The 24,769-nt window shown below is 37.3% G+C and overlaps 1 protein-coding gene and 1 non-coding gene across 2 annotated transcripts in view; one reads left to right on the top strand and one right to left on the bottom strand.

Annotated features, from left to right (window-relative positions):
* ANKRD31 (ankyrin repeat domain 31) overlaps positions 1-24,769 on the top strand; it is a 131,625-nt gene that overhangs the window by 47,165 nt on the left and 59,691 nt on the right. The window contains exons 10-16 of the mRNA XM_043470688.1: positions 336-491; positions 3,472-3,614; positions 11,013-11,157; positions 14,999-15,051; positions 16,022-17,534; positions 18,053-18,214; positions 20,203-20,340. Of these exons, the coding sequence (XP_043326623.1) occupies positions 336-491; positions 3,472-3,614; positions 11,013-11,157; positions 14,999-15,051; positions 16,022-17,534; positions 18,053-18,214; positions 20,203-20,340 (2,310 nt within the window). The remainder of the gene's footprint in view (positions 1-335; positions 492-3,471; positions 3,615-11,012; positions 11,158-14,998; positions 15,052-16,021; positions 17,535-18,052; positions 18,215-20,202; positions 20,341-24,769) is intronic.
* TRNAK-UUU lies at positions 19,436-19,508 on the bottom strand. The gene has a single exon. It is a non-coding gene; the product is annotated as a tRNA-Lys (tRNA).

Raw genomic sequence — 24,769 nt, 5'->3', positions numbered from 1 at the left:
GTGACATCTAAATAGTCCCTTTCATTAGAACTTTAAAAAAAATAATCTGTTAGTCTTCTTACATATGCATCTCTCCTAGAGTTTCAATCAGCATAAATGCTTACATGATCTATAGTTTACTCAAATATTTCAAACTAATGACATTTGCCTGTTTCACCTTTTTGCATGTAGATACTGTTATAAGTTGGGTTAATGAATGAAATACTCCTTCATAATGTAATTTATCTCTATTCTAGAATGTTAACTGAAATCATTCTGTTACTCCTAGTCCTCTTGATTTTCAAATAAGAATTATTCATGTTTTTGGTTTTCTTGTGTTCATGCCTTCATTTCAGAAAAAATGAAGATGATTAAAACGACTCTTGCTAACATTAACCGGAGAAACATTTTTGGAGAGAACTTACTGTATAAAGCTGCTGTGCACAATGATGCTGGTCTTGTTCATCATTATATCAAAAAAGGTGGAAATGTTAATCAGCCAAGTTATGCCGGTAGGTTGTGGTTACCACTTACAGTTATCTTGAGAGTGTTTTTTGTTTCAGCTGAATTACTGCTGTGAAATTATGGCAAAGTAGGCTTAAGGCAAGCCTCAAACAGAAAGCTCCCAAGTAATTTTCCTTCTTAGGTGATGCTTCACCATCCTCTCCAGGAAGTGGTAAGATGAGGGGAGAGGCAGGAGAAGAACACTGTATTTCCCCTTCAAAGGTCGTGGGCCATGTGCAGTAGCTGCCACAGAGGGATGGGGCTCCTGGGGCCAGCTTGCTGGCTTTGTGTGAGCACTGTTACTGTGAGACTCAGCTTTTAATGGGGGAGGAATGAGGTTCAGCTGGACGAAGCTGGTGGTACATTGCGCTTCTGGGAAGATTAATGGTGGAGGAAACAGCAAAGGCAGTTGCCAGGGGAATGAAGAGAACAGACTTATGAGTTGGAGAGGGTGGGGCAGGAAGCTCAGGAAGGACAGTCTTTCTGCCAGGTTAGATCTCTGGTACAGGCTTCCTGTGGGGGTGTTCTCCTGGAGAGGAATGATTCCTTAATGGCCCTTACGTACTTAAAACACCGAGCCGCACTGGGCCAGCACCTGTTATGTGTCCTTGCTTTTACTATTGCTTCTAGACTTCCTTGGTGTATGAAAGAGTGCACAAAGTCTTTTGATGCACAGAGATCGGCAGCACAGTCCACGGATAAGCAGGTGATACAAGTGCTCCCCTTGAACTTACTTTAGCAGGACCTGGGTTTATACTATAATCAGTCAGCACTTTAAAGACTGTTATTCTATCATGGTCTTATAACCCTAAACCATGGATCCTTACTTGCTAGCCAGAGCACTTGCTTCTTTGATTTTGAGAAATATATGGTTCTTTCTGTTAAGCCTCTTTGTGCTTCTTAGGTTCAGGAGTAGTTCTGCATGCCTCTAACTGGAATTTATGGATTTCCCAAACATCAGTCTTTATAGGTTTCTGTTCATTAACCTTTTTTCTTTTTTTTCTGTGCCATTATTAGCATCCTTGGTTGCTATTCCCTACTTGTCTTTTGCTTGGCAGTATACACCTTCTCCTCACTGCCCCATATACTTCTGTGACTTTCATGAATTCTTTACCTGTCCATATTTTCCAGACTTCTGAACTCCCTTGTTTTCTACTTTTTCTTCTCAGTTGGCATCTTACTCTGACCTTCACTACTTCTGACTACCATGTCTCACAGAATTGCCGAGGGCAGTGTTTGCAAAAGGTTGTCCATAAGCCATTTTCCTATTAGTCACCTACAATATTTGCTTAAAATGTAACCTTTACTGAAGCACACACACAAAGTCACTGAAAATCACAGTCAAAATCTTTAGGTTAAAATCTAGAGATCGAGCTTCCCTAGATGATTTTTTAAAATATCTATTTATTTATCTGGCTGCACAAGGTCTTTGTTGTGGCCCATGGGATCTTTGATCTTCATTGCGGCATGAGGGATTTTTAGTTGCACTTGCAGTGTCTTTAGTTGCAGTGTGTGAGATCTAGTTCCCTGACCAGGCTCAAACCCAGGACCCCTGTGTTGGGAGTGCAGAGTCTTAGCTACTATACCACCAGGGAAGTCCCTCCCTAGATGATTTTTATTCTCATTAAAGTTCAAGAACTGCTGACAAGAGGTGTATGGTCTCCTTATAACATATCGGTTCAATGTAGTGAGCTTTTACCATGTGCCTCCTCTGCACCGAATACTGTGGAAACAAAAAAAATAAACAATATCTACTAGAAAGGTTAAAATATATTTATTTTTTGATACAATCCAATAAAGACTTAAGTGCACACAAAATGTAATATACCCAATTATCTTTTCATAGGTAACATTTGCATTTCATAAGTCCTCATTTACATTTTGTGATATCTTTGTCTTTGATTTAAAGAAAAACTAATTCAGTAATTCTTCACCTATCAAAACCAATGGTGACTACCATGAAATAGCCTGAAAATAAACTCTGAATACCCAAAATAGATATAATAAAGCTTCTTTGCTAAAACCCTGTCAGATCAATGAATTGAGGATTATTTTACACAGATTCCTAAGCTTATGGCGCATTAGAACTGAAAAGAAAGATTGGCTCAGGCCAGGATATTAATAATACATTTTTAAAAAGGAAAAAAGATGTTGCTTAAGGATGTCCCAATTTGCAGTTTGGGGAGGTAATAAAAGATTTGTTCTTGGAGCACTTTGTAGTATGTTAGTTGAATTACTATAACTAACTTTTTGCAAATTGGGAGAAAAAATTATACAGTTGACCCTTGAATAGTGTGGGAGGTAGGGGTGCTGACTCTCACTGTGGTCAAAAATCCGAGTATAAATTATAGTTAGCTGTCCCTGTCCATGGTTTCTCCTTCAATGACCTCAGATTGTGTGATACCGTAGTATTTACTGTTGGAAACAAATCTGTGTATACGATAGACCTGCGAAGTTCAAACCCACATTGGTCAAGAGTCAACTTTTTTTTTTTTTCAAACTTACATTCTTTAAAAACTCATTTATTAGATTGGTCTAAAGAAGGAGTCAACTTTTAAACTGACTTCTATGAGGTCCTGCTGGCTGGGTTACTTTAATGAAAGTACCTTGAGCTATGAATAAGGCTTTTCCCCCTCTTCTCTGTAGAAAAGTAACCTGCAACCAGCATTCTCTATGAGCTAATAATGACCCCCCCCCACCTTACAGCCTTTTTATTTGAGGGGGGCAGGAGTGTTTTCAAATTTTTTACTGTTTTCATATTTTTCCATGTTAATACCAACAGTGTTAAGGGTAGGAGTTTTATTTGTCCATCAGATTTATTGAATCCACAAATAATACGGATTGCTTCATGGTGAGGTTATCTTGTTTCATATAGCCAAAGTATTTTTAAAGCAACAACTTAGAATTAGAGTTCTTATTTTAAGGGCAAGCGCAGACATTCTTAAGATGCCAAATGTAAACAAACACCATTACTTTTTTGTGTCACAGGTTGGACAGCACTTCATGAAGCTAGTTTAGGAGGATTTTATCAGACAGTAAGTGAACTGTTAAAAGGTGGAGCAGACGTGAATATCAGCGGAATGTACCAGATCACTCCCCTACATGATGCTGTGATTAATGGACATTATCAGGTACTATAATTCTTTCGATTGCAGAGCAAACACTACACTCTGCAACTATTAAAAACCTCTGGAACCAAGCAATAGAAAAACAGATAGGGTTCATCCTGCTAATCAGTACTCAGAATTTATAATAAAATGTTACTGTGATGGATTGGTTGTACCTAACACGGCAGATCCGGTTTTGCATGTTACTTTTAATAGCCACATGCTGTGTATGTTGGTTGTACGTAGTATTTTTCAGCCTCCGTAGGATCTTTTTGTAGAGTGCTTGACAGGGTCTGTGTGTGCGTGCTGAGTCGCTTCAGCCACGGCCAGCCTTTTGCGACCCGGTGGACTATAGCCTGTCAGGCTCCGTGGTCCATGGGATTCTCCAGGCAAGAACATGGCGGTGGGTTGCCATTTCCTCCTCCGGGGGATCTTCCCCACCCAGGGATCAGACCCAGGTCTCCTGTGCTGCAGGCAGTCTTTACTGCTTGAGTCACCAGGGAAGCCCCTACAGGCTCTAGGAGAACATTTCCTTCTTAGTGTGTGATGCAATGATAGGGTCGCAGCAGGCTCACAGCTTTTTGTAGTCTAGCGTTACTGTCAGAGTCAGACTAAGACATGAGAACCTCTCAGGTTTAATGACCAGCCAGTACACACCAGCACAGAGGTACCAATGGTTATAATATCAAAATGCTATAATTCCATATATGTTGGTTAATAGTAACTACAGTAATGGTGCGTGAATGCTAAGTCGCTTCAGTCATGTCTGATTGCAACCCTGTGGGCTGTTGTCCACCAGGCTCCTCTGCCCATGGGGTTCTCCAGGCAAGAACACTGGAGTGGATTGCCATGCCCTCCTCCAGGGATGTTCCCGACTCAGGGATCGAACCCAGGTCTCTTACGTCCCCTGCATTGGCAGGTGGGTTCTTTACCACTATGCCACCTGGGAAGCCTGCAGTTATGAAACTGGTAATTAAGATTATGAATTCTGGGACAAATTCTTTATCATTTGTACTCTGAGCTTCCTAGACATTTTTTCTCGTCCAGGGACTGCATTGGGCTGAGGCATTTCCTGAAAGTAGTTTATTGTTTATTTAAAGTGGTGGAAGTTGCTTCTGGGTTTAAAACCTCTAGAGTAGGAAAGGGGGCTAAGGAACATCTGTTCTGTGTTTCTCCAGAAGAAATACCTGCCACAGGTAGAGCTGGGGAAGGCTGTAGGCAAGAATCCCTTAGAAGAGATGCATTTGAGCTCATTTCATGTGCCAGGAAGGTTATACTCAAAATCCTGCAAGCTAGGCTTCAGTAGTATATGAACTGAGAACTTCCGAGTGTATAAGCTGTGTTTTTGAAGAGGCAGAGGAACCAGAGATCAAATTGTCAACAGTTGTTGGGTCATGGGAAAAGCAAGGGAATTCCAGAAAAACATCTGCTTCATTGACTACACTAAAGCCTTTGACTGGGTGGATCACAACAAACTGGAAAATTCTTAGAGATGGAAATCCGAGAGCACCTTACCTGTCTACTGAGAAACCTGTATGCAGGTCAAGAAGCAACAGTTAGAACCAGATGTGAAACAACTGACTGGTTCAAAATTGGGAAAGGAGTACATCAATGCTGTATATTGTCACCCTGTTTATTCAACTTCTATGCAGAGTACATCATGTGAAATGCTGAGCTGGACAAATCACAAGCTAGAGTCAAGATTGCTGGGAGAAATGTCAACAACTGCAGATATGCAGATGATACCACTCTAATGGCAGAAAGTGAAGAGGAACTAAAGAGCCTCTTAATGAGGGTGAAAGAGGAGAGTGAAAAAGCTGGCTCAAAACTCAACATTCAAAAAACTAAGATCATGACATCCAGTCCCGTCAGTTTGTGGCAAATGGATGGGGGAAAAAGTAGAATCAGTGACATTGTTTTTTCTTGGGCTCCAAAATCACTGTGGCCTGTGACTACAGCCATGAAGTTAAATGCTTGTTCCTTGGAAGGAAAGCTATGACAAACCTAAATAGCATATTAAAAAGCAGAAAAATCCCTTTGCCAACAAAGGTCCATAGAGTCAAAGCGATGGTTTTTCCAGTAGTCCAGTACCATAAAGAAGGCTGAGCATCAAAGAATTGATGCTTTTGAATTGTGATGCTGGAGAAGACTCTTGAGAGTCCCTTGGACTGCAAGGAGATCAAATCAGTCAGTCTTAAAGGAAATCAACCTGATTATTCATTCATTGGAAGGACTGATGCTGAAGCTCTAATACTGTGGCACCTGATGCGAAGAGCCGACCCATTGGAAAAGACCCTGATGCTGGGAAGGAGTGAAGGCAAAAGAATGGGGCAGCAGAGGATGAGATGGTTAGATCTCATCACCAACTCAGTGGACATGAATCTGAGCAAACTCCAGAAGATAGTGGAAGACAGAGGAGACTGGCATGCTGCAGTCCATGGGGTTGCAAAGAATTGGGCATGACTTACTAACTAAACAAGAACGACAAAACTTAAAATAAATACATTCTTTCAAGTGTGGAAAAGGTAGAATTTGTGAATTTCAGATGATCAGTTCACTGTGGTTGCTTAGAAAAATCTGGGACAAATTATTAAACATACAGTGGGAGACATTTAGGCAGGCATAATGATCTTTGAGCATAAGCAGACATCACTAAGAACACATCATGTCAGATTGACCTTGATCCTCCTTTATTAGGCTTACTTTTTGAAGGAAATGGCATGACAAGTTGATACAAGTTATCACAGTTTTAGCAAGCTTTTATTTGATGGAGCATGCTTGTGGTATGTGAGTATTTGAGATGTTGAATTAGAGGTTTATTGACTATGTTATTGGGATTCACAGATATTAAAAAGATATCCCCAGACATGTTGATTATCCATTCCATTTGTGTCTGGAGTGAGCTATCTTATAGTTTGATTGTTTATTCTATTGACCTATAAAAAGTCATACCACATAGTAGGCTGGACAATGGATAGTATTTTGTTGTTGTTGGGAGTATTTTTTTCTAAATTCCAGACATCATACCATTTTACTGATAAATACTTGTACCTGCATCTCTAGCAGATAAGGACTTTTTTCTCACACCTACATGGTTTTTATCATTATACCTAAAAAAACTTATTTTTAATACCATTTAATAATACCCAGTCCATATTCAAATTTTCCCAAATTATCTAAAAATGGTTTTTATTTAAAGTTTTTGTTTGAATGAAGATCTATCAGGGTCTATATGTTACATGTGTTTTTTATGTCTCCTAAGTATGTTTTAATCTACAGCGTTTCTTCCTATGTTTCGTTTGTTCTGGAACCTGGGTCATTTGTCTGTTGGGGTTTCCGAAATTCTGGATTTGACTGATTTTTATGGTTTCTTCCCATATTTTCTGTAAATGGTTGTTTTAATGGAAAATCTATTTAGAGACCATAGTTTCAGTGCGAGGTGTGCTTGTTGCTATTGGATGTCATTGTTTTTAGGCATTTTCCATGAAATCATACTTTTAGAAAGAAAAATCATGATTTTTCCATTTTAAACTTAATATTATAGATTCATAATAACTTTACTTTTTAGTTGTATCTTTTTATTTTATGCTGAACGTTTGTTTCTTAATACATCAACTTATTTATTGTACATTTTATTTACAATATTACTATTAGTGATATTTCTGTTGTTAACAATATTAATAACAATGGAACTACTAATGAAGTGCTTTTTGTTTTGTTTATACCCCAGTAGGAATGTATAGTCAAAATATTGGCTTTTCAAGTACTTGAAAGAATTTTATTCTCTGTCTTATTAGCTTCTTACACAAGGGAGTTATTGGAAGGAAGAGATACAAAATAATATCCTCCAAACTGAGAAGGAATTTTGAGTCTGTAAAACAAAGCTTTATTAACAAAGCAGTTACATACAGTGCAGTCATGAAGTTTATTGTGGATAACTTATATGCTGGCAAGATTGGGCAGAGAGCAATCCAGAGGCATGCACAACTGCGCTCCATGCCACAGAAAGGAGTCCAGGGGGATTTAAAGGGGCCAGAGCTAAAATTAGGATCTGACCACCGAGGGAGAAGCACATCCACACTGACTGGAACTGGGGATTTTTCCTCCTCCTGGGGTCTCATGACCATTAACCATCTGCGTCAGCAAAAGGATTCTTTCAGCTTTCACATCTGATGAAGGCAAAGTTGTTAGTGAATTTGGCTTGAGCACATTCCTTATGAGTAGGCTAAAGTGCAGTCATGCAGAAAGGAGAGGGGAAGGACTAAAGTAGAGCTGACAAGATGGAGTCAGAGTGGTTCAGCAACGTAGAAGTCAGCGGATTCTAGAAGGAGGAAAAGCACTAGATTCAATAATATTGTTGAAGGTGAAAAGCCACGGGTGAGCTCTAAGTAGAAGTGTATTTCCTTCAGGGGCCTACTGTTTGATGAACTAAATGAGTGGAGATTGTGAGGCCAGCCACTTAGTGAAATGGCTCTGCTTGTTCCAGTTAAGAACATGTGGTGGCTTTAAAATAGCCACAAATTCTTTAACACTCCTCTGTCCAAAAGGTGGAACCTCAGGAATATGGGCTGCAGTTTCAGTGAGCTGCTTCTAACAAATAGGATGTGGCAGAAGTAACACTTTATATGACTTCTGAGACTCGGTTGAAAGCTATCGTGGCTTCTTCCTTGTTCTGTCAGTCACTTGTTCAACAACTGAAGGAAGCCAGATGTCGTTATCAAGCAGCCGCACTGCCGGTGCACTGAGCCTTTCCTGCCCACAGCCACGTGGGAGAGCCGTCTCAGGAACAGACCCTCCAGGTGCTGTCAAGCTTCTAGATGGCTGTATCTCCAGCCAGCCTCTTGACTACAGCCTCCTGAGAGGCCCTGAGGCAGAACTAACCACTGCCACCCTCCCAAATTCCTGACCCACAGAACTAGGAGATTATGAATATTTATTATTGTTTTAAGCCACTGAGTTTCGGGGTAACTTGTCAGGTAGCAACACATAACTAATACAGAGTCAAATGCAGGTTTAAAATACAGGGTTAAAAACTCCATGGAAATAACCTATTTACTGCCATTTGATGAGAAGAGAGAGTTTTTTAAGTGAAAGAGTGTGTAATATAAGTAGGCTTTCACAATTCCTGATATGAGGCTATAGAGGAAATTGGTAAATGTGGATAGTTGGTGTCCATAGCATCCATAGTGGATAGAGAGTATCCACTGTCTGAAACAGAGACTGCCAGAGTAATGTATTCCTTCCCTTAGGGTAACCACCCCGGATTTCCAGAGAAGTGAGGCTCTTTTCCCTTCCTCCTGTCTTCTTTTTCATGTTCCTTGATCCTCAGATACTCTGATACTGCATGCTTTATTATTTGACATAAAACCTCCAGAGATAAACAATCTTATGGAATTACTTTTCCTGAAAGAAAACAATATGCTTTCTGTTTGTATTGCTGAACAATATGTGAAGATCCAGGCATATGAATTATAGATTTAATTATACCTACTATTACTTTTAATCCTCTTACTTAGCTTTAAACTCCCATAATAAAGTCATTTGAAAAGCAGAATCATCAAGTTTCTGAATCTTAATTTTTAAAGGATTTGGCTTATCCCTATGTGTGATGGGGTACTTTTCTCTCCTAGAATGCTTTCTTTTTAAAAGGAAATATATATACATAAAAGGAAATATATATTAAATATACATAGATATAAATATATATGTATATAATTTTTAGATACTTAAAATTTATAGAAATTCTGACCCTTTCACTCATTCCAGACATTTACATGGAAATCTAGGCTTCTTTTAGTATAATGTTCTTTAAAGCCTTTTCTACACATCCTCCTAGACCAACATTCATTCTTTTATAAACAGCATTTATTAAACATACAGTCTGTGCCAGATACTGAAATAGACACTGGGAATATAAAGATGACTAAGACATATATCTGTTGTGAAAACTTGGAAGCAACTTAAACATCCATTAGTAGGGTTGTTGTTGTTTTTTCAGTTGTTCAGTCATGTCTGACTCTTTTTGACCCCATGAACTGCAGCATGCCAGGCTCCCCTGTCCTCCACCATCTCCTGGACTTTGCTCAAACTCATGTCCATTGAGAGTCAGTGATGCCATCCAACCATCTCATCCTCTGTCGTCCACTTCTCCTCCTGCCTTCAGTCTTTCCCAGCATCAGGATCTTTTCCAGTGAGTCAGGTCTTTGTATCAAGTGGCCAAAGCTTTGGAGCTTCAGCTTCATCAGTCCTTCCAATGAATATTGAGGATTGATTTCCTTTAGGATTGACTGGTTTGAGATCCTTGCTGTCCAAGGGACTCTCAAGAGTCTTCTAAATTGTAGCATTGATGCATTCACATAGGTATATTAAAAAGTAAATTATTACTCAGCTGCTGGAAAGAATGAGGAAGTTCAATCTATCTGATTTGGAACCGTTTTCAGAGTCTGATGCTGGGTAGGGTAGGCAGGAAAGAAGCTAAACCACAGAAAAATGTATATATTATAGGTCCACTTGTGTAAGAAACAACATATATACACATTTATGATATACTCATATATACCTGTTGGACTAGACTTACTGGGAAAATTCAGAAGAAACTGTAACTAGAGCTAACTTAGGAGAAATACTTAGATGACTGAAGTACAAGGGTAGAGAAGGGAAATTTAGTTTTCATTGTCTGTTTCTCTGAGCCTTCTGTATTCTGAACCATATTTATTAATTTCCTATCCAAAAGTATTAATTTTAAAAGAAAAACAGAGTCCCACCCTCAAAAAACTTGAAATATAGGAGAGAGATAGGTATAAGAGGTGAGTATAATATAATATAGAATCTATTGGACATAAAATATGTACATAAAAGAAGGAAGAGGTCATTTTTCTCTAGGGCATCAGTGGATGAGGAGGTCAGGGAGAGCTTCATAGAGGAGGCTGCTTGAGGAGTAGTAACAGATTACGAATTTACCGGTTTCTCTCTGATGCTGAGGAGGAGCAGCAGCAGCAACAGGTACACATAGAAGACATACTATCTCCTGGAACCTGTTAAAATTACATTTACTACTGCAGAATGTAATTCAAGTTCCCGGTATATATGCTAGCTCCGTTTCATCATCAGTTAAACCATAGACATTCTGCCCCACCCTCTTTTCCTCCCTCCCTCCTTTCTTCCCTCTTCCTTGCTTCCTCTCTCTTTTTTTTTGGTAAGAGAAGTCATATGTACATCAACAAATTATGATTCAGTAGCAGTTACATTGATTTTTGTTGTTAGGCAATGATGTTACAGGTAAACCCAAACTCTGTATTGTTGGTAAATTCAAAATATTTGGAAAGAAATATTTGATGTTGCTTAGAGTTGTATGCTAGCATACATGTATAATAATAATATACTTTTTGTCTGGGCTCCTCACATAAAACAATCTTCCTCTAGGTGGCAGAGTTACTTCTTTTGAATGGAGCAGATCCTTTATTTAGAAATGACAATGGAAGGTGTGCTTTGGATGAAGCCAAAGACTCACGTATGATGCGTCTCCTTGAGAGATTTGTTCCTAAACATCAAAAGCATCTTACATCAGGTAAACTCAGACTGCCCTGTTATGTCTGTTCATCATGTCAGTAGTTGTTGTTGAGTTGCTCAGTCGTGTTGACTCCTTGTGACCCCGTGAACTGCATCACGCCAGTCTTTCCTGTCTGTCACTGTCTCCTGGAATTTGCTCAGACTCAGGCCCGTTGAGTCAGTAATGTCATCCAACCACATCATCCTTAGTAGAGAGTTATAGAAATCAAGCTTCAGTTCAGTTCAGTTCAGTTGCTCAGTCGTGTCTGACTCTTTGCGACCCCATGAATCGCAGCACGCCAGGCCTCCCTGTCCATCACCAACTCCCGGAGTTTACTCAAACCCATGTCCATCGAGTCGGTGCTGCCATCCAACCATCTCATGCTCTGTCATCCCCTTCTCCTCCTGCCCCCAATCCCTCCCAGCATCAGGGTCTTTTCAGATGAGTCAGCTCTTCGCATGAGGTGGCCAAAGTATTGGAGTTTCAGCTTCAGCGTCAGTCCTTCCAGTGAACACCCAGGACTGATCTCCTTTACGATGGACTGGTTGGATCTCCAAATCAAGCTTAGAATTATAGAAATTAAACTGATTTTCCTCAAAAATTTTGAGAAAATCCACCCAGTGAAGTTCTTGCTTCACTCCTTTAGTAGAGCACACTAACTTGTTTACAATCCACCAAATGGAAGAACTCTAAAGGAACTAAGAAAGATAATGCTAAATGTGCTTTTCCCCAGGATATGCATTGCAACAGAAAATTTTTATACAGTTCTGGGTTTTCTCCCCATAATCCATTGACTGAATAACATGAGTCGTGACTTATGTTTGGCTGTATCTTTTTCAATGAATATGGCCAGGATTGTTCACTTTGATTCCTTAAGAATATTTTCTTATGGCTTTACTTTTGCCTTGTCATTCATCATTACACTGTTAAGTTAAACAGCAAAGGAGCAGTTAAGTTAAACTGCAGTTTCAAAAAGATTATATAAGAATCGTTTATATTTTATTGAAGTCTAATCGATTTATAATATTATGTTCGTTTCAGGTATACAATGTAGAGATTCAGTATTTTTATATGTTATACATATGTTTTATATGTTATACTCCATTTAAAGTTATTGCAAAGTAATGGCTATATCCCTGTGCTTGTTTATTTTATACATAGTATTTTCTGTCTCTTAATTCCCAAACCTTATTTTGCCCCCTCTCTTCCCTTTCCCCACTGGTAACTGTTACTTTGTTCTCTGTATCTGTGAATCTGTTTCTGTTTATACCTTGATTTGTTTTATTTTTTTTACATTCCACATATAAGTGGTAACATAGAGTATTTGTCCTTCTTTTATTTCACCAAGAATAATACCTGCTGGGTTGTTGCAAATGGCAGAATTTCATTCTTGTTTATGGTTGAGTGGTACCCCGTTGCATGCATTCATACCACATCTTCTTTATCCCTTCATCTGCTATGGACAGATAGGTTGTTTCCTTATCTTTGGTATTATATATAATGCTACTGTGAGCATGGGGGTGCTAGTATCTTTTTGAATTCATGTTTTCATTTTCTTTGGCTATGTATCCAGCAGTTTAATTGCTGGATCATATCATGGTTCCTTGTTTTTAAATTAATTAATTTTATTTTTGGCTGCAGTGGTCTTCATTTGCTTTCTGTTGAGGCTTTCTAGCTGTGGAGAGCAGGGCTCCTCTTCCTTGTGGTGCGTGAGTTCTCACTGCGGTGGCATCTCTGGTTGCAGAGCGCCGGCTTTAGGTGCATGGGCTTCGGCAGTTGCGGCACGCCGGCTCAGTCATTGTAGCGTGTGGGCTCTTGGGCGTGTGGGCTTCACTAGTTGCGGTACATGGGCTCAGTAGTTGCAGCTCACAGGCCCCAGAGCGTGGACGCAGTAGTTGTGGCCCACGGGCTTAGTTGTTCCACAGCCTGTGGAATCTTCCCAGACCAGGTATCAAACCTGTGTCCCCTGCATTGGCAGGTGGATTCTTATCCACTGTGCCACCAAGGAAGTCCAGTCACATCTTAGCTCTGCTTTTAGTTTTTGGAGAAGTCTCCATATCTCCATACTGTTTTCCATTGTTGTTGTTCAGTCGTTAAGTCATGTCCAGCTCTTCGCAACCCCATGAACAACAGCACGCCAGGCTTCTCTGTCCTTCACTGTCTCCCAGCTCAAACTCATGTCCATTGAGTCGGTGCATAGTGGCTGCATTTTACATTCCCACCAATGGTGTACAAGGGATCCCTTTTCTACAAATCCTTAACAACTTTTGTTGTTTGTAGACTTTTTGATGATAGATATTTTGACAGGTGTGAGGTAACATCTCATCGCGGTTTTAATTTGTATTTCTCTGATGATTATTTGTGTTGAACATTTTTTCATGTGCCTGTTAGCTATCTGTATATCTTCTTTGGAAAAATGTCTATTCACGTCTTCTGTCCATTTTTAAAACTTTTTTTTATATTCAAATTGTTTATATATTTTGGACATTAACCTCTATTGGTCATATCACTTGCAAATATTTTCTTCTATTCAGTAGGTCATCTTTTTGTCTTGTCAGTGATTTCATTTGCTATGCAAAGCTTTTCAGTTTTATTAGGTCCTGTTTGTTTATCTTTTATTTCATTTCCTTTGTTTCCTTAGGAAACAGATCCAAAATAATATTAAATATTACTATGATTTATTTCAAAGAACATCCTGCCCATGTTCTCTGTTGGAAGTTTTGTGGTTTCTGTTCTTACAATTATGTCTTTAATCCATTTTGAGGTTATTTTTGTATGTGGTGTGAGAAAATGTTCTAATTTTATTCTTTTACACGTAGCTGCCCAGTTTCACTACTTATCATAGGTCCCGTTTATTGAAGAGACTTTCTTTTATCCATTGTATGTTTTTGCCTTCTTTGTCACAGGTTAGTTGAAAATAAGTGCGTGGGTTTATTTCTGAACTTTCTAGTCTGTCCCATCAATCTGTGTCTGTTTTTGTGCCATCACCATGCTGTTCTGATTACTGTGGTTTTGTGTAGTCCCGAGTCAGGGAGCATGATGCCTCCAGCTCTGTTCATCTCTCTCTAGATTGCTTTGGCAATTCAGGGTCTTCTGTGGTCTTGCATAAGTCATCGGATTGTTTGTTGCAGTTCTGTGAAAAATGCTGTGACTGTTTTGATAGGGATTGCATTAGATCTGTGGATTACTTTGGGTAGTATGGAAATTCTGACAGTGTTCTTTCAGTCCAGGAACACAGTATATCTTCTCTTTTCCATGTATCATCTTTCGTTTCCTTCATTGATGTTTTAGTTTTCAAGGTATAAGTCTTTCACCTCCTTGGTTAAGATTATTCCTTGGTATTTTATTCTTTTTGATGAGGTTGTAAATATAAGTAAGTTTTTTTTTTCTTGCTTTCTCTTTCTGATAGTTCCCTATTAGTGTATAGAAAAGCAGTGGATTTCTGTATATTAATCATGTATCCTTCAACTTTAGTAAGCAGATGTATTAGGAATTGTAATACTACAATTCATTATGAAAGAATTTTTGCCTTATAAAAGCTTGTACACTTGCATATCTGAGTATAACTGTGGGGAATATAAAAATGCTGAGTTCAGTGCCCATCTTCAGCATTATTTTGTTGGGTCTCTTTTGCTTTTCCTACCGAGGTGTTTTCAGCTCCCTCAAGATAGTATTTGGTTTATAATAAATACAGAAATCATAAATTATGTAATGTTATATGTGCCAATTTTAATAAAACGTGTTTTCATAATTTTATTTTTTCCACTTGGTTTGCTCATGGCAAAGGACTTGTGGTTTCAGAAGTCTGGAGTCTGACCTCTGGAGGCCGTTCTCTCTGATTTTCTCTTTCTGCTCACAGCTCAGAAGAAGAGCATTGACCCTTCCGATGTAGAGGATGCACGCCGGCACAAGGTACCTCTCTGTTCAGCAGTGAGCGTTTTTATAGAGCGCACCTGCTGGTTATTTTACTGATCATCGGAGGGGAAAGAAAGACTGTTGAAGCACTCATCAGGAACAGTGACTTCGCCTTTGCTTTTTAGACACTTTGGAATAATTACATGAGACTCAGAAGGTTCTGGGCTGTTAGTTTGGGAAGCAGTTGAGTAAATGTAGTGTATGTGGGCACACTAATGTATTGGTAACCATTTCTACTTCCTTTCTCCTCTTTATAAAGCCATGAAGTTTATCAGCCATGTTGAATGTCCTCTGGCCTGAGCACAGTATGAGAGTCAAAGGTGTTAGCCCATCCCGTTAAACTTTACATGGTGGGCAGTTATTTTTCATCTGATGCTTGGGTTGTGGTGTGTGAGAGGAAGTCCTGTCCCTGTTTCAGTCTTGTCAGCCCACAGTAATCTTTCCATACACGCCTACTTGGTTGTATATCTGTCTTTTTGTTTTTAAATCCTTTCTTCCACTACCCTACCTATGATTGCTCATAGATACCAGAGAAAGAAACTCTTAATTCTATCTCTATAACAAATGGGAGAGGAGAGTGGTTTTAAAGCATAGTTACAAAGATTACCGTGTGAAGGAATTATCTGATTATTTTAAAAGCCTATATGGATTAGCTTGATTAAAATTTTTATTATGTTTAGTAATAAGATTGATAGTGCTAAAATACTGGCAAGTACAAATTAAAATGTACAGGAAAAAATAATAATTAGCACATATACTGAGTTTGAATCTATTACATTTGTCTTTCTGCTTTTAGTCTATTTTTTCTGAAATATATATCAGGTTGTATATATCCCAGCAGGCCCTGTGGTTAGATCAAATTATAAGGTTGAATGGAATAATAGTTTTCTTTTTCTCCAATCCAGAATGAATTGAATGCAGAATTACAGCTGACAGTTAAAGCTAACTATGTATTTTGTTTCTATAGAAACCAAAATTCAGTTCTAAAAATCACAGTGGGTTTGTTTATGATGAAAATTCCAACAGACAGAAGCCAGAACATGTAGAAATCAATAAAGGAAGCAAAAAGAGTTTATTTATAAATAAAGATATATATGAACATTATCAAAAAGATTCCCCAAACATGAGAATTGGTAAATCCAAGCAGAAACAATCAATTCTTAACCAGATACACTCTCCAGGATTCAGAAAGGTCAATCTCCATGGTGCTGAGGATCCCAGCACAAGTGTGTCTAAAGATAAAGGAAGAAGAAATTCACAACATAAAAGGACTCACGTGGATGATATAAGCCAAGAAAGCAGTCCAAGAAAGACAGTGACTGTCTCTTCTTCTAGAAGAATAAGCAGATCAGTTACTCGCCAGCAACAAGCGGTCCAAATCCTTGATGACCTTCCAGAAAAGTCACGTAAACCTTTTAGCCAAGCTCTGTCGGGCCTGAAAAATGGTTTGTGTAATGATGTTGAAACTTGTTCAGTTCCCAGAGAGACACATACTCAAAGCCTGGATTTATCATCAGATAGTCAAGAAATAAAATGTATGGAAGTAGAATCCATTGACCAAGCTGAAGTTGTTTCTTTCTTAGGACTTTCTTTACGTGAAAAAACCAAGTTACCACTTGTTACTACAGATCAGCAGCCTCATACTCACCAAGAACAGGAGCACATTAGCCTTTATAAATCTCATGAAAACAGTAACTCAGGTCAAAAAGATGAGAGCCTCAAGTGGGAAAAAATTTCCCCATCCTTTATAAAGGAAAATTTTAATAATGATGATCATGGTGATTCCTGTGCCTCTGAGGAGACTGTAATATCTAAAAAGGTGATAAGTTCTTCAGGTTGCAAAAACCATGATAATTATAAAGAGAATAAAACAAATACAGAAGAAATGGATTTTCAACAATTTTTACCTTCTCAAGACCATTTTCCACAGGAAAATGAGTTAAAAGCAGACAGCCTAACCATCCTTCCACAACAGGAAGCTGTTAGTTTTTCTAATTCAGATAATATAATAGTTTCTGAACATGTTTCAAATTATGAACAATGTTTATGTGGACCTTCTTTTGATCACTCACATGGCAGTCCTGAACATTCTCCTCTGGCTTGTATAGGAACACTCTCGACACATGAAGTTTCAGAGTTGACCAGTCATGAGAAGCTAGTCAAGAAGCCTCAGGATTATAGCCCCAGCATACTAATTCCTTTAATGAATCAAGCAGATATACATATTGTGGAAAAGGTGAATAAGGAAGGAGACACTAAAAGGAATTATACTGACACAGACCAAGAAACAAGTCCTTCAAATAGGCCTTCATCCAGAGGTGTTCCTTCTCAAGTAATGGAAACAACTAAAGTTGAAAAAAGGAGACAAGAGAGCAAAGCCATACGAAATATAGGTTTTCATTCTACTGACAATATCAGTGAAGAATTGACCAACATCTCACAACTTAGTCAAAGAGAAGAGAAGATTTCTCACAAACCAGGTATTAGTAGTATTGTTCAATTTGTACACATTTCCTGTAGATTGAGTTATTTCACAGAAATTTCCAACTGAATTTCACTTAACCTCTGCCCAAACTGATCAGAATGAGGACATGTGGATCACAATTTGGAGATACTATTAATTAGTTAAGTAATGGTATTTACTTTGAAAGAAGGTGCTAAATTAATATTGACAGAAGTTAAAAACAGTATTTTTTTGAGTTTTTAGCTTTCTTTTTAATATAGCACCTACTTAATGTCAAGAAACCTAACAACATTTTCATAGCAGGAAAATGTTAGCTCCATTGATTTTAGTGATTCACTGTTGAAATTGCATCCAGGAAACTAATTTATGTTTGTTGTATGAAAACATTTTTAAAAGCTTCCATTCCTTTAAATAAAAAAGCAGTCTAGCAAGGAACAGAAACGTGGAGCAATTATATGATTAGACTCTTTCTTAGTCCTATAACTAGTAAGGAGAAATACAACACTGATACTTCAAAATGTTTGTTTTTTTCAGGTGAGGAATTTGTCAATGGAGAGGAAAACACTATAAGAAATTGTAAAGGGAAAAAAGAAAAACCAGATTCAGAAATTCATATGCTTACTAACATCCAATCACACAAAAAAATTCAGAATTTCAGAAAAAGAAAAAATGTCTCCAAAGCTACCTGCAGCCAAGGTTTGTATTCCTATACTGTACAGGGACAAGGTTTTTGCGTGACCACTCCTAGCAATCCACTCTCCTTCAAAGAATTATATACACTTTCATATTTACTGTTTATTTTTTTAGTCATTCACTAATTTATAAGATTATTTTGGCTATATTTGTTAGGTGGTTTTACTGTAATCACCACTTGAGAATCTCTTAGTCTTCCAATATATTGTCATATTTTTGTCTGTTTGTTATGTTAGAGGAGATAAGGTAAACAGTAGAGACAGCAAGAAGTTGGAGTCGGGGCAGCACATCTGGATTGTGTCAGACCCCTTCGAACTTTCACTGAGCCCTTTTAACATAAGGGAAATTAAAGAAGCATAGCCACTAGTTTCTTTTTGTCAAATACATGAACTGTGTGTGTTTGACAATACGGATAACTGACTATTCCTTGGTAGTTCTTGGAGCTAGTTCTGTGGTGAACCATAGGCTGGACTACTTCGGGTCAAATGTTAAGCCCTGCGAAGTTGATTAGAAAGAAAAAGTTGATAGAGTAAGAGGTAGGAATACTAGACATCCTTTCTGAACTTTTCCCCATTGTCTCCCTCTCATGTAAGCTAAAGTGCTTCTTATACATACCTCCTATAGTGGGTTGAATAGTGACCCCCTAAAAAAACCTATGTCCATGTCCTAATCCATGGAATCTGTGATACTGTTGCATTTAAAGAGTGAATATTATCTTATTTAGAAGAGGAATCTTTGCAGATATAGTTAAGGACCTTGAGATAAGGAAATTTTATTGGATTTTCCAAATGGGATTCAAATCTAACAAGTATCCTTATAAAAGAAAAATGGAGACAGCTTTGAGACACACAAGGAAAGAGAAGATAATGTGAAGACCAGACAAGAGAACAATGTGGCCAAAAGCCAAAGAAGCTAAGTTGGAGGAAGCAAGGAAGGATTCTTCCTTACAGCTTCCAGAGAAAGTGCAGCCCTGCTGACACCTTGGAATTGGATTTCTGGTCTCCAGAACCACAAGAAACTAATATGTTTCTCTGGCAGCACTTAATCAGATTTTAATGTAATTTTTTACATGTCTCTCATTCCCCTAGGCTGCAGGCCACTCAAAGAAGAGACGGTATCTTCTATTTTCTTTATATAATATTACAAAAATATCTTCTAGTACATCATTTTAGCATAGTTTAGGGGGAAGTTGCACTGTTTTTATTTTGTTTATTTATTTTTTGTTGCCTGGACAGGGACTTGAACCCTGGATCCTCAGATTAAAAGTCTGATGCTCTACCAGCTGAGCTACCCAGGCTGCATTGTTTTTGGTGTTTCTAACTTGTGATGTAAGGAAAAGAAATAAAAATATTTAGATAATAATACTGTACTGAATTTTCTGTGAAAGAAAAATGAAATGCTCGATAGGCCATAGTTCGGTTCTTGACATCTTTCGTCATCAGAAACACACTCATTGAGATATGAGAATAAATGTGGAAAGCGGATTATGGACTACTGAGTGAAATGAGTATAGAAATGAAGCAAGTCTTATTTGTTTCAGTCAAGCTTAGGATAGAGTGAACAACAGCTGGAATAAATTAATGTGCTCAGATGCTCTATCATTTCTTTACGAATTGTGTTTTAAAATAGCAACAGCAGTTATAATATTAATTGAGGTATGGTTCTGTGTGGGACTTGCCTAGTGGCTCAGATGGTAAAGAATCTGCATGCAGTGCAGGAGACGTGGATTCAATCCCTGGGTTGGGAAGATCCCCTGGAGAAGGGAATGGCACCCCACTCCAGTATTCTGGCCTGGAGAATTCCATGGACAGAGGAGCCTGGCGGGCTACAGTCCATGGGTCGCAAACAGTCGGACACGATGAAACGACTTTCACTTTCTGTGTAGTGCACTCCTTTTTGGATGTTTTTAGGAAGTTGCTTTGTGTTTTCTAAGATCCTTCATAGTAACCAGCACTTGGCAGAAAACTCAGTCTTGCTTGGCAAATTTACAGAAATGAAAACGTCTGGGATCGATAAGAGGAATGCCACAGGGGAAAGCCGGCTTCATGTGGCTGCCAGAAGAGGACATTTGTCTCTGGTGAAAGCTCTGATAGAAGCTGGAGCAGATGTGAATCTAAAAGATAATGCAGGTTTGGATTTTTAAATTGTAAATGTCTTTGTAATTTGAACTCACTGATATATACATTTCACCCACCCTCCCCCATTTTGATCCTGACTGTTATATAGATGCTCACTTTGAAAATTCTTTATGTAATATTTTATGGTTTATCTTAGTTCCCACCAATTGCCAAAATAACCATTGAAACAGCTTTTAATATACCTTTGGGAGCATTCATTTATTTTCATTCATTTTCAGTAAAGAAGCTTTATTTAGGCATTTTCCTTGGAGGCTTTAATATCATTACCTAACTTTATAGGGAATGCCAAATTTCCTCTTTCCCTGTCCCTTCTTTTCTTAATTCTTGATAATATTCCTTTTTTTCTTCCAGGTCTTGTTTTTATCTTAAAGCTCCATTTTTAAACTGATCTTGTAACATTTTTCTCAAGCACACATACAAAAAACTTGTGTAAGAAATTCCAGAGGGGAAAAACTCAGATTGATTGTTCACATGTCTTTTTAAAGAGAAGTGTGGCAATACAAGATATAAATAGGAAGGTCAGATGGTCTTACTCTAATTTAATGTCTGACTTGAAGCCATTTGACGTGATTAGTACTTACTTGGTCCCATGATAGCTTGTGTTCTGTTAGTCTTTTGTCACTTGTATCAGTAAATATTTTTGATGAGATTAACTTGTTTTAAAAAATGAAGATTATGTTTTTATTGAGATATACTTGATTTATAATATATTAGTTTCAAGTGTACAACATAGTGATTCAAAATTGATAGACTATGTTCCACTTAGTTATTATAAAATATTGACTGTATTCCCTGTACTGTACAATATATCCGTGAGCTTATTTATTTTATATATAGTAGTTTATACCTTTTAATTCTTTACCTTATCTTGCCCCTCTCTTCATCTCTCTCCCCCCTGGTAGCCACTAGTTTATTGTCTATATCTATGAATCTGTTTTTGTTTTGTTGTATTTACTTGTTTCTTTTATTTTTTAGATTCTATGTATAAGTGATAACATAGAGTATTTATCTTTCTCTGTCTGACTTATTTCACTAAGCATGATACCCTCCAGGTTCATCTGTGTTTTTGCACAAGGCAAAATTTCATTCTTTTTATGGCTGAGTAGTACTTGTTTGCTTATTGTAAATAATGTTGCTGTGAACACTGGGGTGCATGTATCTTTTTGAATTAGTATTTTTGTTTTCTTCAGATATATAGCCAACAGTGGAATTGCTGAATCATGGGGAGTTCTGCTTTCTAAGAAACCTCCACTGTTTTTCTGCAGTGGCTGCACCAATTCACACGCCCACCAACAGTTTGTAAGGGCTCTCTTTTTTACATATCCTCACCAACGTTTGTTATTTGTTGGTGTTCTTTTTGTGAACACTGTTTGTGTTCTTTTTGATGATAATCATTCTGACCGAAGTGGGATAACATCTCACTGTGGCTTTGATTTGGATTGTTTTGATGATTATCAGTGTTGAGCATCTTTTCATCTGTATATCTGTCCATCTGTATGTCTTCTTTGGAAAGATCTTTTGGAAAGTTCAGGTCTTTTGCCCACTTTTTGATTGGCCTGTTTGTTTTTGATGTTGAGTTTTATAAGCTGTTTATCTATTTTGGATATTAACCCCTTACCAGTCATATCATTTGCAGATATTTTCTGCCATTCCGTAGATTTTCTTTTCTTTTTGTTAATGGCTTCCTTTGCTATGAAAAAGCTTTCAAGTTCAACTAGACTCCGTTTGTTTATTTTTTTTTATTTTGTTTCCTTTGTCTTAGGAGACAGATTGAAAACAATGTTGCTGCTATAATTTATGTCAAAAAGCATTTTGTCTATGTTTTCTTCTATGAGTTTTATGGCTTCCAGTCATACATTTGGTTCTTTGGCTCATTTTGAGTTTATGTTTATATATAGTGTGAGAACTATTCTGATTTCATTTTTTTTAAACATATAGATATTCAGTTTTTCCCAGTACCACTATTGAAGAAACTGTATTCTCTCCATTGTTTATTCTTGCCTCCTTTGTCACAGATTAACTGACGTAAGTGTGTGGATTTATTTCTGGGCTGTCTATTCAGTTTCATTGATCTGTGTGTCTCTTTTTCTGCCCGTATGAGACTGTTTTGATTACTGTAGCTTTGTAGTATAATCTGAAGTCAGGGAATGTGATTCCTCCAGTCTGTTCTTTTTTCTCAAGTTTATTTTGCCTAGTTAAGATCTTTTGTGCTATCATACAAGTTTTAAAATTATTCTACCCCTGTGAAAAATTCCATTGGTATTTTGATAGGACTTACATTGAATCTTAGATCACCATGGGTAGTATGGTCATTTTAACTATTAATTTTTCTAATACAGTATATCTTATCTTTTCAACTGTTTGTATAATCTTCAGTTTTTTCATCACTATTTTATAATTTCCTGAGTATAGATTTTTTATCTCCTTAGGTAGGTTTATTCCAAGGTATTTATTCTTTTTGATGCAGTTGAAGATGAGAAAGTTCCTTAATTTTGCTTTCTGATCATTTGTTGTTAGTGTGTAGAAATGCAACGGATTTCTGTATATTAACCTTGTATCCTGCAGCTTAACTGAATTTATTGATAAGCCCTAGTAGTTTTTCAGTGGTAGCTTTAGGATCTTTCTGTGTATAGTGTTATGTCATCTGCAAAGAGTGCAGTCTGGATTCCTTTTATTTCGTTTTCTTCTCATTGCTGTGGCTAGGCCTTCTGATAACATGTTGAGTAAACATGAGAGTGGGCACCCTTGTCTTGTTCCCAATCTTAGAGGAAATGCTTTTAGGTTTTCACTGTTGAATGTGATGTTAGCTGTAGGTTTGTCATACATGGCCTTTATTATGTTGTTGAGATATGTTCCCCCTATGCCCACTTTTTGGAGAGTTTTGATCATAAATGGATGTTGAATTTTATCACAAGCTTTTCCTGCATCTGTGTGATCATATGACTTTTATTCTTCATTTTGTTAATGTGGTATGTCACATTGATCAATTTGCAGACATTGCAAAATCCTTGCATTCCTAGGATAATCCCACTTGATCATGGTGTATGATACTTTTAATGTATTGTTGGATTTGATTTGCTAAAATTTTGTTGAAGATTTTTGCACCTATGTTCTATCAGTGATATTGACCTGTAATTTTCTTTTGTGTGTGTGATATCTTTCTCTGATTTTGGTGTCAAGGAGATGCTGGCCGTGTACAATGAATTTGGAAGTGTTTTTTCCTCTGCAATTTTTGGGAATAATTTGAGAAGGATAGGTATTAATTCTTCCCTAAATGTTTGGTAGAATTCATCTGTGAAGCCATCTGAACTTCGTTGGGAGTTTTAATTACTGATTCAATTTCATTACTGGTAATTGATCTGTTCATATTTTGTATTTCTTCCTGATTAGGTCTTAGGAGATTGTACATTTCTAGGAATTTTTCCTTTTCTTGTAGGTTGTCCTTTTTATTGGCATATAGTTGTTTTTAGTAATCTGTTATGATCCTTTGTATTTTTGTGCTGTTAATTATAACATTTTAATTTATATTTTATTTTATTTGGGCCTTTTCTCTTTTTTCCTTGGTGTGTCTGGCCACAGTGTTTTCAGTTTTATCTTTTCAAAGAATCAGCTCTTAGTTTCACTGATATTTTTTTCTATTTATTTAGCCTCTATTTAATTTATTTTTGCTCTGAACTTTATGATTTCTTTCCTTCTCCTTTCACATTTTTTGTTCTTCTTTCTCTTGTTCCTTTAGGGATAAGTTCACATTGTTTATTTGAAATTTTTCTTCTATACAAGTTTAGAACTTGCTATTGCTATATCCTATAGATTTTGGATCATTGTGTCCTCATTTTCATTTGTCTCTAGGTGTTTGTTGTTTTTTTCTTTGACTTCTTCAGTGATCCATTGGTTGTTGAGTAGTATATTGTTTAGCTTCCATATGTTTGTGTTTTTGCATTTTTATTCTTGTAGTTGATTTCTAGTCTCATAGTGATTTTCAGTATGAATGAAAAGATACTCAATATGATTTCAGTGTTCTTATATTTACTGATACTTGTTTAGTTGCCTAGCATGTGACCTATCCTGGAGAATGTTCCATGTGCACTTGAAAAGAATGTGTCTTCTGCTGCTTTGGGATGGAATGTTCTATATATATCAGTTTAAGTCCCTCTAGTATAATGTGTCATTTATGAGTTTTTCCTTATTGGTTTTCTTTCTGGATGATCTGTCCATTGATGAAAGTGGGATGTCAAAATCCCCTACTATTATTGTGTTACTGTTGATTTTTCCCTTTATGTCTGTTAATATTTGCTTTATATATTTAGGTGATCCTGTATTGGATACAGATATATTTTAAATTGCTATACCTTCTTCTTGGATTGATTGCTTGGTCATTATGTGATGTGCTTATTTGTTTCTTATAACAATTTTTGTTTTA

This window comes from Cervus canadensis, chromosome 6 (genome assembly GCF_019320065.1).
Source record: "Cervus canadensis isolate Bull #8, Minnesota chromosome 6, ASM1932006v1, whole genome shotgun sequence".
Lineage (NCBI taxonomy): Eukaryota > Metazoa > Chordata > Mammalia > Artiodactyla > Cervidae > Cervus > Cervus canadensis.
This window is presented reverse-complemented; position numbering and strand designations above follow the sequence as displayed.